The sequence below is a fragment of the Carcharodon carcharias genome, chromosome 17 (genome assembly GCF_017639515.1).
Source record: "Carcharodon carcharias isolate sCarCar2 chromosome 17, sCarCar2.pri, whole genome shotgun sequence".
Taxonomy (NCBI): Eukaryota; Metazoa; Chordata; class Chondrichthyes; order Lamniformes; family Lamnidae; genus Carcharodon; species Carcharodon carcharias.
The window spans coordinates 20,447,459-20,461,643 of NC_054483.1; the positions used below are offsets into that span (position 1 = coordinate 20,447,459).

Consider the following 14,185-nt stretch of genomic DNA (forward strand, 5'->3'; position numbering starts at 1 on the left):
TAGACTCTGCCCACTGGGAATTGCTGGAGAGCGATCATGGGCAAGAAAACCCCCCAGTGCTGATCCTCTCGGGTCTAACTCAGTGGAACGACATCCATTGTACATGGCTGGTCAAGCTGTTCACCTTGCCTCATCATCCTTCGGGGGTGAGTTTCCCCAATGAGTTCCAGTGAGGGGTGGGCAGCTGGGAAGAGGAGGGAAAGCATACAACTGCAGTTCTTACCCATTGCACATCATGTCTGTGATGTTAAGGGGGGGTCGAGACTTTCATGATAGCACCAACGCATAGACAGGCAGAGGGTGAGAACTAGCAACAATGTCACTCTCGGAACAATAAAAACAGGAGGCAAACCTTCAGCCTCAGACAGTGCAACGGTTGGAATTTCTACTGCAAGGAAGATTTGCCTCCTGCCATTGGTGTTCCAAAGTTTCAAGGTCTTGCTGCAGCATTCCTTGAAAGGCTGGTTTCATTTTCCCATCAGGAGAAAGTGCTTTGATAAAGATAAAGTGCTGGGTCGATAGCTAAACTGCTGACTGGCCGCACTGCATTCCGAGAAAGTGCATCAGGTTCTGGCCAGCAAGCTTCCAGCTGTGCACTCACTCTCCCTTTCAACACATGGAAATCAATGGAGTCCTTACCCTCCCCCAACCCCACAGCACCATCAGGCGCTTCAGCACTGAACATGCCTGGATTCCTGCTGTGATAAAAAGATGAGAAAAGCTGCCTGTCTGTTTACGGCAAGCAATGTCCAAAAAACAAACTTATGGCCTTTGGTCTATCGGGATGGACAGGACTTGGTGGCCAAGACCGGCAAGCAAACGCGGCCAGCAATATCTGTTGGGCTGCCTTGTGTGGAACCGCACAGACTGTGAAGGTCATGCTCAGTAGCTTGCTGCGAGAGCAGGGGTTCACCTCCCTGGGTGGGGTGGGGATCATGGACCTGATCGCCATCCAGACACTCATCCCAGGAAGATGCATTACGAAAGGTCTAAGGCTAAGTAGCGATGACCTGGCAGCTGAGTAGTTTTCCACCACTCAAAGGTCTAGGCTTACACATGCATACCACAGATTTGGCAGAGGTATTATCTCAAGAGTCAGCATCAGGACAGAGAGGTGGTGGGGGGAGGCTGCTGTCTTTGATGACCGGAGGGCTAAGAAAGAAATCAGAACTGCTCGACTTACCACTGCGCCCGGAAGATACCAAAGAACACAGTGCTCTGCCAGTTGCTGTCGATCAGCGTGTAAACAGACTGGAAATTGTTGAAGTGAAGCTGTTGCTCAGGGACCGAGCACAGCAAGCGGGCCTTCAAGAAGGTTGTCCATTTTTTCTGAAGGGTTCGAGCCCCACCCATGTCGCCCTGCCATTGGAAAGAGCAAACTAACATTTATCCAGCACAGTCAATGCTGATATGACTTCAAACATAGCAGCCCATTTGTAGACAATAATTTCCCACCCCCTCACCTCACCCTAGCCACCTGCCTCCCACAACAACGAATCAAAAACTACCCATGAATTATTTGCTCAATGAAACCTTTGGGATCGTGGCCGAGAAAGGAAGTTGGCCAAGTCACCAACAGATCTCCACCCCTACCGTTCTATTAACGGTGACATGTCATCCTTAGTCACGTGGCAACCACATGTATTTGCATTGCATCTTGAACATAGCACAATTCCCCAAGGAACTGTGTAGGAACTTTTATCAAACAACATTCAATTAGTTGAGCCACATACAAAGATACCAGGGTCTATGACCAAAAGCTTGGTCAAGAAGAGGCAGGGCTGAAGGATCACCTAAAAAAAGAGAAAGCGGTAGAGGACTTTGGGAAGGGAGTTTCAGCGCTTAGGGCCTGCAGAGTTGAAAGCACAACTGCCAACAGGGCAGCAATTACAGTCAGGGACACTGAAGACACTAGAACCGGAGGAGGGGGTGAGATAGGACCTCGGTTTAATCATTTGGGCAAAAGGCAGCACCCCCAGCAATGTGGCACTCCCTCAGTGCTGCGATGAAGTGTCAGCAGAGATTGCTGGTAATTAGATTAGACCTGGCTGCGGATTCAAATTTTTCGAACCAGTGATGAGAATGTTACTGACTGAACAAAGCTGGTCTCTGCATGTCAGATTTATTTTAAACCTGTGACCTCTCCCAATCTCGCTGTCAATTAGTGCGGAAAACAAGTCAACTGGGAATTGGATAGAGGCAGTCCAAAAACGTCTCAGTCAGTGCCCTCACCAGCTGTGCGGAGACCTTTGTGTGATGCTAATTGAATTGGAAATGAGGACTGTGGGGTCACAAGGCAGTGTTGTAAACCATAATAACTTCCATCTCCCTCCCCCAGACGGACAGAGAGAGAGAGAGAGAGAGAATCCCTGCTAATGATGGGATTTTGGATGGTCATTGCATGAAGGAGGAGGAGATTTTATTGGAAAAGGTTAGACCCGGAATGAGATGATGGGGGAGGAAGAAACACAAGGTTGTAGCAGAGACCAGATGTTACAGAGCAGAGGAAGGGGGATGGGAGATGACAGGCATGGAGATGAGAAGCTAGCAGGCGGAATATAAGGGTAGAGCCACACTACAATCAGCACAAAGGAAAGCAACAGATCATGCTCAAGAAAGGATTCCTCAATGTTCTGCACATCAGGAGCCTGAGGAACAAAGCAGGAAGAGTGCAAATCTGTGCAACTGCAGAGAACACAGAGCTGTGGTTGAACAATTATACAGATTGGGCACCGAATTCACCAAGAGATAAATTACTCCAGAGGGATGGAAAGTTGGGGAGGGAATGAGAGCGTGTCTTCTAATCTGAATGAAGCCACAGTGGGAAGAATGGTACTAAAGGAATTAGTAAAGGCTCATTTGGAGAGCTGCTGCAGACATGATGGGCCAAATGGCCTCCTTCTGCATTGCAACAATCCTGGATTCTGTGATCCTAACAAACCTTGCTGTTTCAGATTTCCAGCATCCGCAGTATTTTGCTTAAACCTTGATGTGGTGTGGAATACCAGGGCAGCATTGAGCCTCACAGCACAAAGAAGCAAAGTGAAGGGGTCGAGGCTCAGAGAAGTTAGCACTAAGATGCTGTTATCTTTGACGCTGGGAGTTCAGGGATAAGGATTCAATGAAAATATTATCTCCAACCAACAGCTTCATGTCTGTCAGAGACAACTGTAACTAGGTAAAAACCTTCACAGATGCAAAGGTAGCAAAATCTCTTACTGCATTGCCAGTTCACTGAAGTGATGATTAAAGGGGCAGTGTGGAGGGGAAGGGAAGAATGGAAAGGACTTTTACACATCATTATGTTCCAGCTTGTTTTACTTTATTCACTATCTTTGCAGTGTAGCAACTGTTGTAACGTAGGAAACACAGGAGCCACCTGTACTCAGCATGATCACACAAACAGCATTGTGATACATACGAACAAGGAACAGGAGTAGGCCGCTCAGCCCTTCGAGCCTGCTCCACCATTAAATAAGATGATGGCTGATCTGACTGTAACCTCCCGCCTACCCCGGTAACCCTTCACCCCCTTATTTACCAAGAATCTATGTACTTCAGCCTTGAAAACATTCAAAGGCTCTGCTTCCTCTGGCTTATGAGGAGTTCCAGACTCACTGCCCTCAGGGACATTTCTTCTCATCTGTCTTCAATGGGCAACTCCTTACTTTTACACAGTGACTCCCAGTTCCAGATTCTCCCACAAGAGGAAACATCATCTCAACATTGACCCTGTCAAGATCCCACTTGACACTGGTCCTGTCAAGACCCATCAGGATCTATTATGTTTCAATCAAGTCGCCTCGTACTCTTCTAAACTCCAGTGGTTACAAGGCTAGCCAACGCAATCTTTCCTCATAAGACAGCCACAAGTTCCTGGTCTTAGTTTAGTAAACTTTCTCAGAACTGCTTCTAATGCAGTCATATTCTTCCTTAAATACGGAGATCAAAACCTGGAATCCTGTGCCCATATTCCAGCTGTGGTCTCAGCAGTGTGCTGTACTACTGAATCATAACCTCCCTACTTTTGTATTCAATGACCAGATCATCTGCTTTTAGTTAAATGGAAGAAAGTACTGCAGGTACTGGAGATCTGAAATACAAACAAAAAGTCCTGGAAAAACTCAACAGGTTTGGCAGCATCTGTGGAGAAAGAAACAAGAGTCAACATTTCAAGTCCTCTATGACTCTTCTTCTGAAGTGCATTTAGCTATTTTGGTTGAGGGATAAGTGTTGGCAGGACACCAGGGAGAACTCCATTCGTGTTCAAAGGCTGACCCAGGGCCTTTTAGGACCAGCGAAGAATGCTGAGAGCTTACAATGGAGTTTAAAGCAAGACTTTTGAGAGATGGAGAGGGGAGTAGAATGGGTAACATGAAACTGCAGCCAGGAGTAAAGCGAGGAGATAAACAGGCTAAACATTGTCAGACAAGGAGAGTCAGAGCAAAACTAGAAGACAATGGGAAGAGGCTACCAAAGTAACCTTATGTACCACAGAAAACTGACAGCAAAAGGAAACCCATTTTGACGAAGGAACAAGCATATAAGACACACAGAGATCCAGAAGTCAAACATAGGTGTAAGGTGCCCTAACATCAATGTAAAGGTCAGAAAACTGCTCAGACTAGCAAATAAAAAACAAATATGGTGGCAAATATTCAAGCTCACGTTAAATACTTGCATAGCTACATCTACCATGTTCATCATTTTCCCATCCCTTCCCTAGCCTGAGGGGTGGGTGGAAAAGATGGGGGAAGAGAGGGAAAGAAAGGGAAATAGAACTAATTTCAACAGCCCTCAACTAGGGAGTGTGATTAAAAAACAGACAGGGTGCCCCCTCTTCAGTCCCAATCACAGCACAAACTCAGAATGAGTCCTCAGGGTTGTTCCATCTCAAATTGCACAATTAATTCCATGCAACAGGGCCATCAAAAAAGCCACCTCAGTGTGTGTCCTCTTGATTGGACTGACATGTTGGCAAGCCGACAGATGTCAAAGCTCATCTTACCTTACACACACGAGCAACCCTCGCCACCACCTGCTCTCTGTAGCAGTCGTACTCTACAGCTCTCTCGCTGAAGAAAAAGTAGATCTTATCATCATCCCCAGTCTCGCTGTTGGCACTTTCTTGGATGTACGCGGAGCCAACAAAGTTTGGTTCTGGAATAAATGGTAACAGTCAGTGTTCGGAGGAACAATGAAGTTTGCCATTAGCTTACGTTTCCTTTGTGTGCTTATAAGCCCTAACTTTGTGATACCAATGCACTGTTATTTGTCACAGTCCTACAACTGTTCAGGAAGAATGGGATTCAAAGTTGCTCTTCAGACACGTGGGTATACTTCTCCAAATCATTGAATTTGGACTGAGGTATCACTCGAAGTTGCACCCAATTAAACAGAGGTTTTGCCCAAGAAAATCCACATGCTTGATAGAGCAACTGAGTTTCACAGGAGCAACAAAGCGGCCAAATAGACTGAATAGATAATGGCCAGATCCTAGTTCAGGCCAGGCAGCAGTTCGACTATTGCCATCAGGTTTCAGCACCCCAGGCAGAGAGGTCTCCCAGTCCCGATGAGCATCTGTTGAACTTTGCTGATTGGTGCACACCCACTGAGATTAGCGAGGACCAGGCCCAGCTTGGCTGTGATGCTCCAAAAAAGATCAATTCTGTCTTCAACGTTCAAGATATTTTAACTTTCCTCAGTGAGTAAATGTTGCTGCTCATGGTCGGAACTGAGCTGTACAGATCAGGAAGATCCCCAGTTCGAGCCGTACCCTGTCTCCAGCTGGCTGAGGCAACAGTTGGGAGATCCAAGTGTTTCTACATGAGGAAGGAGAATTCAGATAACTCATGACTCCTGCCCCTGTATGCAAGCCAGTGACTGCATTCACGTCAACCTGTCCTTCCACCTTCAAAGATTTCTGCTGTGAACCCCCAGGTCTGTGCGTGAGTGAGTGGGTGAGTTTTTGAATGGGAGACTGGGCTGACGAGTAAGAGGTGTCACCGGCAGGAGCAGATAAGGAAACGTTTTTCAGGGTGATGTAGTTGTGTGGAAACAAAGGGAAAAACCTGAAGATCTGAAAAGCCTACCTGGGAGAATACATATCACGAGGGTAGGAGGAAGCTAGTCTGTTATGGTTACACAGTTGAGTAATCTCCTGACACACAATCCCAATGCTTACATACATCGAACAGTTTTTCGTAGCGCAAAATACCATTTGACACTCATGTCTGCTCTTTTAGTTGTCTAATTATTCCTACTTGCTGACTCTTTTCCCATGACCCCTGCAACACTTTTCTTTCTCCAAATTCCATTGAAGCTGTTTTTGCCACCTCTACAGATTGGTACAATTGGCTGCAACAAAATCTCTCCTCCTTTGGCTCTTTTGCTATCCATTTTCACTTACCACCTCTGGCGACCGACCCTTCTGCCAGTCAAACCGTTTCTCTCTATTTAGTCTATCAAAACTCCTCACAATTTCAAACACCTTTCATAAAAGTTTCTCCGTAACCTTCTCTGCTTGAAGCATAGCAATCCCAGGTTCTGCAGTCTTACCATGTAACATGATCCCTGGAACCATTCGAGTAAATCTCTCCTGCACCTTCTCAAAGGCCTTGACATCCTTTCCGAAGTGTGGTGCCCAGAATTGGACACAGCACTCCAGCTGGGGCCAAGCCAGTCATTTATAATCACTCAGCTTAACTTCCAGGCTTTTGTGTTCAGAATCTATTTATGAAGCCAAGGATCCCACATGCCTTCTCTTTAAAAATAAAGCAGCCACGTCAACCTGTCCTTCCACCTTCAAAGATTTCTACTGTGAACCCCCAGGTCTGTGTGCGTGAGTGAGTGGGTGAGTTTTTGAATGGGAGACTGGGCTGACGAGTAAGAGGTGTCACCGGCAGGAGATGAGGAAACATTTTCCAGGGTGATGTAGTTGTGTGGAAACAAAGGGAAAAACCTGAAGATCCGAAAAGCCTACCTGGGAGAATGATCCCAGGAATGAAAGGCTTAACATATGAGGAACGTTTGAGGACTCTGGGTCTATACTCGATGGAGTTCAGAAGGATGAGAGGGGATCTGATCGAAACTTACAGAATACTGAAAGGCCTCGATAGAGTGGACGTGGGGAAGATGTTTCCATTAGTAGGAGAGACTAGGACCCGAGGGCACAGCCTCAGAGTAAAGGGAAGACCTTTTAGAACAGAGATGAGGAGAAACTTCTTTAGCCAGAGAGTGGTGAATCTATGGAATTCATTGCCACAGAAGGCTGTGGGGGCCAGGTCATTGAGTGTATTCAAGACCGAGATAGATAGGTTCTTGATTGGTAAGGGGATCAAAGGTTACAGGGAGAAGGCAGGAGAATGGGGTTGAGAAACTTATCAGCCATGATTGAATGGCGGAGCAGACTCGATGGGCCGAATGGCCTAATTTCTGCTCCTATGTCTTATGGGAGTCAATTCCTCAAAGGCCACAACTTTGTTTAATTTATCCATTTGGCCCATCGAGCTGTTGACTTGCTCCCGACACTGAATTGGCTGCCTCACAGTTATGTGTTGCCTCTGCAGAAACCATACAAGTGCCTGGCTGTCACTTACAACCATCACTTTTCACAAACCAGGGCCAACAATTATAAGCCGTCTGCCAACCCTCTTTTCTGTTATTGCAAAGGAGGTTGTGTTGCTCTGACTCCCTGAGCACAGTCTCCCACTTGTTCCCATGTTGGCATGGGGCCTGTTTCTCAGAGACCACACCACCTGGCAGATTGAAGGGGAGATCAGCGCAAACTAATTTAGAAGCTTATTCCGTTTTGGGATGTTACAGAGGGACCTGGCAGTTGTCACATCATCTGCAACCCTCTGAAGCAAGACAATGACAGCCTGGACAATTTTTTTATGATTCACCCCAAATCACCAATTACTGCTGGGCTTCAGCCCACCACATGGACTGCCATCTTGTCTAAATAATCGAGCTTCACATGTCAGCCATGAGCAATGCAACGGAGCTCTGAACCTGCCCTTAACATCAACCTCACTACCGACAAGTGCGGCTGGACAGCAATCACCCCAGAATGGCTTTGGCCTCACCATTCCAAGCTCCACAACAATTGCAGCTTTTCCTCCGTTTCTGCACTGCAGCAGGGAAAGGGATGCTAATATAACAGGGGAATGCACTTGGGTCTTCGGCTAACACTATGTTTTTGCTGTCTTCTCCTTGGTTCCTATGTTTCCGGCTGGAGAGGCAAGCTCCAAAAGAGTTGGTGGGGGGGAGGGGTTCATCAGTGGGAGTGGGGAAATGAGGTAATCCTATGGCTAGATGCGGTAGTTCTTGGTTTTACTGAAATATTAACAGGGATTTCCTGCTTCAGTTGAAGAAAACAGGTAAAGGCTCTTGGAGGACTGAATGAAGCAGGAGGGCCAAGATGAGTTAAAAAAAAAAAAAAAAAATCAGTATTCTGGTATCACAATAAGAACGAGACCAATGCAGAACATGCGGGTGGAGAGAAAGCGACAAGCTTTCCTACAGCAATGCACCAGCCTTGGGGATAGGGACCAACGACGTTGCAGACTTCCCAGTTAACTTTGACTCGTCAATTTCTGTGGTCACCGTAAGTAATCTGCATTCAACTAAAAGGCTGGCAATGCACATGATCTTTATCAGCATCTAACAAGGGAGTTTCGTTCTATCTAATCCTGTGCTGTAGCCGACCTGACGCTAACATTCAGTGCTTGCTGTACAAATAATCCCATTGCTCAGAATTCCCACTGTTTATATTATCAGCGAGTTAATACTGCAGGGGGTGTAAGTAGTTACAAGACCTTACCATTCAGCCAGGAAGCTAGATGTTCTGTCTTCGTCGAGTAGTGTTGCCCCAGATGCCGCAGGATAACTGCTTCTGTGCCAAGAAAGTTGTTCAGGGTTGCGGAATAAAATTCTCCATCTGGAAAGAGAGCACAGGAGCAAAATCCAACTGAGATCTGCTTTTGTTGACAAATAAAACACGCCGGCTGAAAAGGCACCTGAAGCAACCCACATGTTTTTCACGTCAGCCTGCAACAGGGAACGTGGCCGAGCAGTTCACCTCGGTGGGCTGTCACGGAAAAGGAAAGGTCAAAGACAAGAAACTGCCATGCAGTGCACGGAATCACTGCTTCGAGGGCTAGCGAGGGGAGGGAGGCAACTCCCCAATTCACCTCCCCGCACACAACTCATCGTCTACCTCCCACTATTTCAGTTGGTAGATCATTGTCAACTTGGACCCAAGATTTGTTTGGAGGGCTGTTCACCCAGACTTAAAGCAACACACAAGCCCAATTCTCCTTCTTGTTTACCTAGACACCATGACATCAAAGATTCGCAATTCAGAAAGGTCCCTCCCTGCCCGGCTTTAAGCTGCTTTCTTTCAAGTACCTGCCTTTTGCCTTCAGTGCTTTTATGTGGGTGCGAGCCAATTGATGCACAGAATTCCCAAATGCATTGTGTAGCTCAGCGTAACCTGTTCTCCGTGCTTCCCAAAATCCCATTTACTTCACATTCTCCCCTTATCAAAAACACTGTATCTGCTACTGCTTTTCCCCCCTCCCCCGACTCCTTTCAGAGCCTCCTCCTGCCAATGCGGTTCCCTTCACTGCCCATCTGTCGATATTTTCCAAGCCAACGTCACTACGTCGGGTTTCATGGCGTTAAATTTTATTTTCCATCTTCTGTAGAGCAGCATAACTGATGTGAACCTTTTGAAAAGCCATTAGCTTCACTCTCTGCTCCTGCTGGCTCCCTACTTTAGAACCAGCTATAAATTTAACATGCTTAGAATTGGTTCCAGAATTCCAGGTCACTTATCCAGATGAACACAAGACTAAGTACTGGCCCCAGCATGCCTCCTCCATCAGTCTTACTCTCTATCTCACAAACACTCCATTTTCTATTCTTCAAGAACATCCTGCACTGTGCCACATTCCCATGACATTTAGTTTATTTTGTTCTTTTAACAAGCGTCACATGCACTTTCGAACAAGAGCCAGTTGAGAGCAGTCAGAACTGGGAATCCTGGCTGATTTCTTTTGACCCCCACACTCTTCCTCTCCTGAGGAATGACAGCCAAGCAGAATAGCTGACTCCATTGCAAAGTGAGAACACAGCTAATGCACAAAGGTGGGATTGCACACAATCTACAATCAGGTAGCCTGCCAACATTTCTGGTCCAGGCAACCTGCAGTAAATTGTGGAAAGGTTGCAATGGGGGGGTCACTTTTCCTTCTCCCCATCAAGCCTGTGCCAGCTCTCAACCAGAACCATCTCCTCCAATTTCAATCTGCTGCCCTTCCTAGTAACCTTCCTGACCAACAGCTAAAGGGAGACAGTACTGGGGAGTAAAAGGAGAGCTGGTGAGAGTCAGAAACCTTAGACAAGGAGAAATCAGAGGGTGGGGGAGGAGGGGAAAGATCTTTCAAAACATAACCAGAGTTGACGTCAATGCAAGGTCAACCATGTGAAGTTTACAGTGCAGTTGAGCACTTCCACTCCGTTTACAATTATCATATCATATTGCCACTTCCTGTTATGCATTTCCCATGCAAAGATAATTTTGTGGAAAACTAGCTCCCACGTGAACCAGAATTGACTTGTGCATTATGGAAAACTCAGAGACGCACACAACTCCCTGACAGGACTGGGTTTTGTTGGATAAGGAGTTTTGGAAGGAGAGACAGCTATCTTTAAGTGTAGTGAACACCCCTAGGCACATGAGAAGTCTACTGGGATATGCTGACAGTTGTATATGAGTTGGCCAGCAATGTGTGTTTGGATGGTTTAGGGGGAGTGAGAGGTCAGAGGGTGGCGGGGGGGGGCAGTGCAGTGTTTGGAAAGCATGCTCAATGTTTGTACAGATCAGTTTACTCTAGTAATCAAGTGGAAATGGAGCCGGCAGACAGGATAACTGGTAAATAAACACGCCCGTCCAACTTATGCAAACTATTCCCTCCCTTGAACATCAACAGTCCTCATTTCTGGGACTCACAAGCCTCTTTTGGCAAAGGAGCTCAACAACAAGCCTGGCACAGACCCTTGTCTCAGATACCTCTCCTGGGCTATTTCAATCCCATTTCCTCAAACCTGGCTTCCTGTGTTAAAGGCATTGACACACGCCGTGTGGCAGTTTTCATGGTGAATGGCACAATTCTCGCCAATTACAAGGTTGAGGAATGGAAAGCTGGAAGTCTGCGTGAGGCAATAAAGCGAAGCCCAACCCTGCCCTCATCCCACAGCGGCCAGCAGGAGCCGGTGGATTGGCCCAAGGTGCTTCCCTTGCCCACTGCCCCCACCCCACACATCAAACTGACTCAACGCAGACCACAGGGTGGAATCTGGTAACTCTGGTCAAGGTGTCGCCATTATCCAGGAGGGAAACTAAAACACTTCTGTTTATTTTCACACAACACAGCGGAAACATTCTGCTTAGTTTGCATCAACCAGCACCGGCTGAGCTTGAATCACAGACCGACGGGTACACAGCTTTCCGAGGGAGCCCATTACCTGGCACGCAATTGCACTGCGGTCCCATTGTCACTTCTAACTCACTGAAGCCACGATGTGGTACCACATCCAGGCTCACATTTCAAATGCATTGCCTTCAGGTGCACTAAACTACATACAAACATACGAACATACGAATTAGGAGCAGGAGTAGGCCACTCGGCCCCTCGAGTCTGCTCCGCCATTCAATACCGTCATGGCTGATCTAATTGTAACCTCTCGCCTACCCCTGAAAACCTTTCACCCCTTGCTTCTAAAAACATATTTGCTTCTGCCTTAAAAATATTCAAAGACTCTGCTTCCACTGCCTTTTGAGGAAGAGAGCTCCAAAGACTCATGACCCACAGAGAAAAAAATTCTACTCATCGCTGTCTCACATGATTTTTAAACAGCGGTCTCTAGTTCAATATTGTCCCACAACAGGAAACATCGTCTCCACATCCACATGGTCAAGACCCCTCAGGATCTTAAAGGTTTCAATTAAGTTGCTTCTTCCTGTTCTAAACCCCAGCGGATACAAGCCTAGCCTGTTCAGCTTTTCCTCCTAAGACAAACCGCCCATTCCTGGTATTGGTCTAGTAAACCTTCTCTGAACTGCTTGTAACGCATTGACATCCTTCCTTAAATAAGGAGACCAGTAGTGTACACAGTACTCCAGATGTGGTCTCAACAGTGCCCTGTACAACTGAAGCACAACCTTCCTACTTTTGTATTCAATTCCCCTCACAATAAACGATAACATTCTATTAGCTTTGCTAATTACTTGCTGTACCTGCAAACAAGCCTTTTGTGATTCAGGCACAAGGACACCCAGATCGCTCTGGAATCTGAGAGCATTGCAATCTCTCACCATTTAGAGAATATATTTCTTTTGGATTCTTCCTGGGAAAATGGACTATTTCACATTCACATTATACTCCATTTGCCAGATCTTTGCTCACTCACTTAACCGATCTATATCTTTTTGTAGCTTCCTTACGTCCGCTTCACAACTTAGTTCCTACCTGAAGAGTCATTTAGACTCGAAATGTCAACTGTGTTCCTCTCCGCAGACGCTGCCAGACCCGCTGAGTTTTTCCAGGTATTTTTGTTTCAGATTTCCAGCATCCGCAGAATTTTGCTTTTATCTTAATTCCTACCTATCTTAGTGTCATCAGCAAATTTAGCAACCGTACCTTCTGTCCTTTCATCCAAGTCATTTATATAAATTGTAAACAGGAGAGGCCATAGCACAGATACCTGTGGCACTCATTACAACCTGCCAACCAGAAAAAGACCCCTTTATGCCTACTCTGTTTCCTGTTAGCTAGCAAAGCTTCTATCTACACAAATACGTTACCCCCTGCACTATTAGCTTTTATTCTCTGCAATAACATTCGATGTGGCACCTTATCAAATGCCTTCTGAAAATTGAAGTACAGCACATCCAATGGTTCCCCTTTTTCCACAGCATATGTGACTTCTTCAAAGAGCTCTAATAAATTGGTTAAACATGCTTTCCCTTTTACAAAGCCCTGCCATAACATCTCTAAGAATAGCTTCTAACATTTTCCCAATGAGGGATGCTGCTAACTGGCCTGTAGTTCCTGGCTTTCACGCTCCATCCTTATTTGAATAAATGTCGTCACATTTCCTATTTTCCAATCCAATGCAACCTTCCCCAAATCTAGGGAGTTTTGGAAAATTAAAACCAACACAGCAACGGTCTCACCAGCCACTTTTTTTAAGACCCGAGGATGAAGTCCATCATTACCTGGTGACTTGTCAGCCCGCAGCTCCAACAATTTGCTCAATACCACTTCCCTGGTGAATGCAATTTTCCTGAGTTCCTCCCTCCCTCCCATTTCCTGATTTACAGCTATTTCTGGGATGTTACATATATCCACTGTAGTGAAGGCCGGTGCAAAATATCTGTTCAAATCAGCTGCCATATCCTTATTTTCCACTTGTTTTCCCAGGCTCACTTTCTATTGGACCAACGCTCACTTTCTTGACTCTTATCTTAAGTATCTACAAGAACTCTTAATATCCGTCTTTATGTTTCTAGCAAGCTTTCTCTCGGACTCTAATTTATCCCTCCTTTTTGTCATTCTTTGCTGCTCTTTATATTCTGTCCAATCTTCTGACCTGCCACCCTTCTCTGCCCAGTTATATGCTTTTCCTTCAAGTTTGATACCGTCTTGAACTTTTTCTAGTTAAACTAGTTTTTGTTTCAACATCAGGGACCAGGGAGAAACAAAAACAAAACGGATGCCCCAGATGCAACCCTCCCTCCAACTTTTCCCCCCACATTCAGCCACCAAGCAACAAGATGTCACAGCTCACAAAAACACAAGTACTTGTTTTGGAGGGATTATGCAACCAAGGGCCTGAGTTACTCACCCACAATCAGACCAGTGTGACTTTGGGCAGGGCCATAAGGGAACTTGCCCTTCCCATCCTCCATGGCCGCACTGTTTAAAGTGAAGTTTCGCACATCCTGGAAAATGAACAAAATAATTTTATTCCCAATTGTCAGACAATACCTCAATCTTTTCCCTTCATTGAAGTAATTGCATGGCGTAGATAAAGTACACAAGTATCAACCGAGAGGAAGTGCTACTAATTTGAACAGACCCTAGATCCCGAGATGAAAGGAGAGGCAGTGCCGTCG

General features: G+C 46.1%; 1 protein-coding gene across 4 annotated transcripts in view; it reads right to left on the minus strand.

The window, feature by feature from the left end:
• The window catches only part of sema4c (sema domain, immunoglobulin domain (Ig), transmembrane domain (TM) and short cytoplasmic domain, (semaphorin) 4C), an 86,575-nt gene that overhangs the window by 16,301 nt on the left and 56,089 nt on the right, over positions 1–14,185 (minus strand). For all 4 annotated transcript variants that reach the window (XM_041209336.1, XM_041209333.1, XM_041209334.1 and 1 more), the window contains 4 exons: positions 13,915–14,011; positions 8,825–8,941; positions 5,009–5,160; positions 1,184–1,359 (listed from right to left, as the gene is read on the minus strand). In XM_041209336.1, coding sequence (XP_041065270.1) covers positions 1,184–1,359; positions 5,009–5,160; positions 8,825–8,941; positions 13,915–14,011 — 542 coding nt within the window. The remainder of the gene's footprint in view (positions 1–1,183; positions 1,360–5,008; positions 5,161–8,824; positions 8,942–13,914; positions 14,012–14,185) is intronic.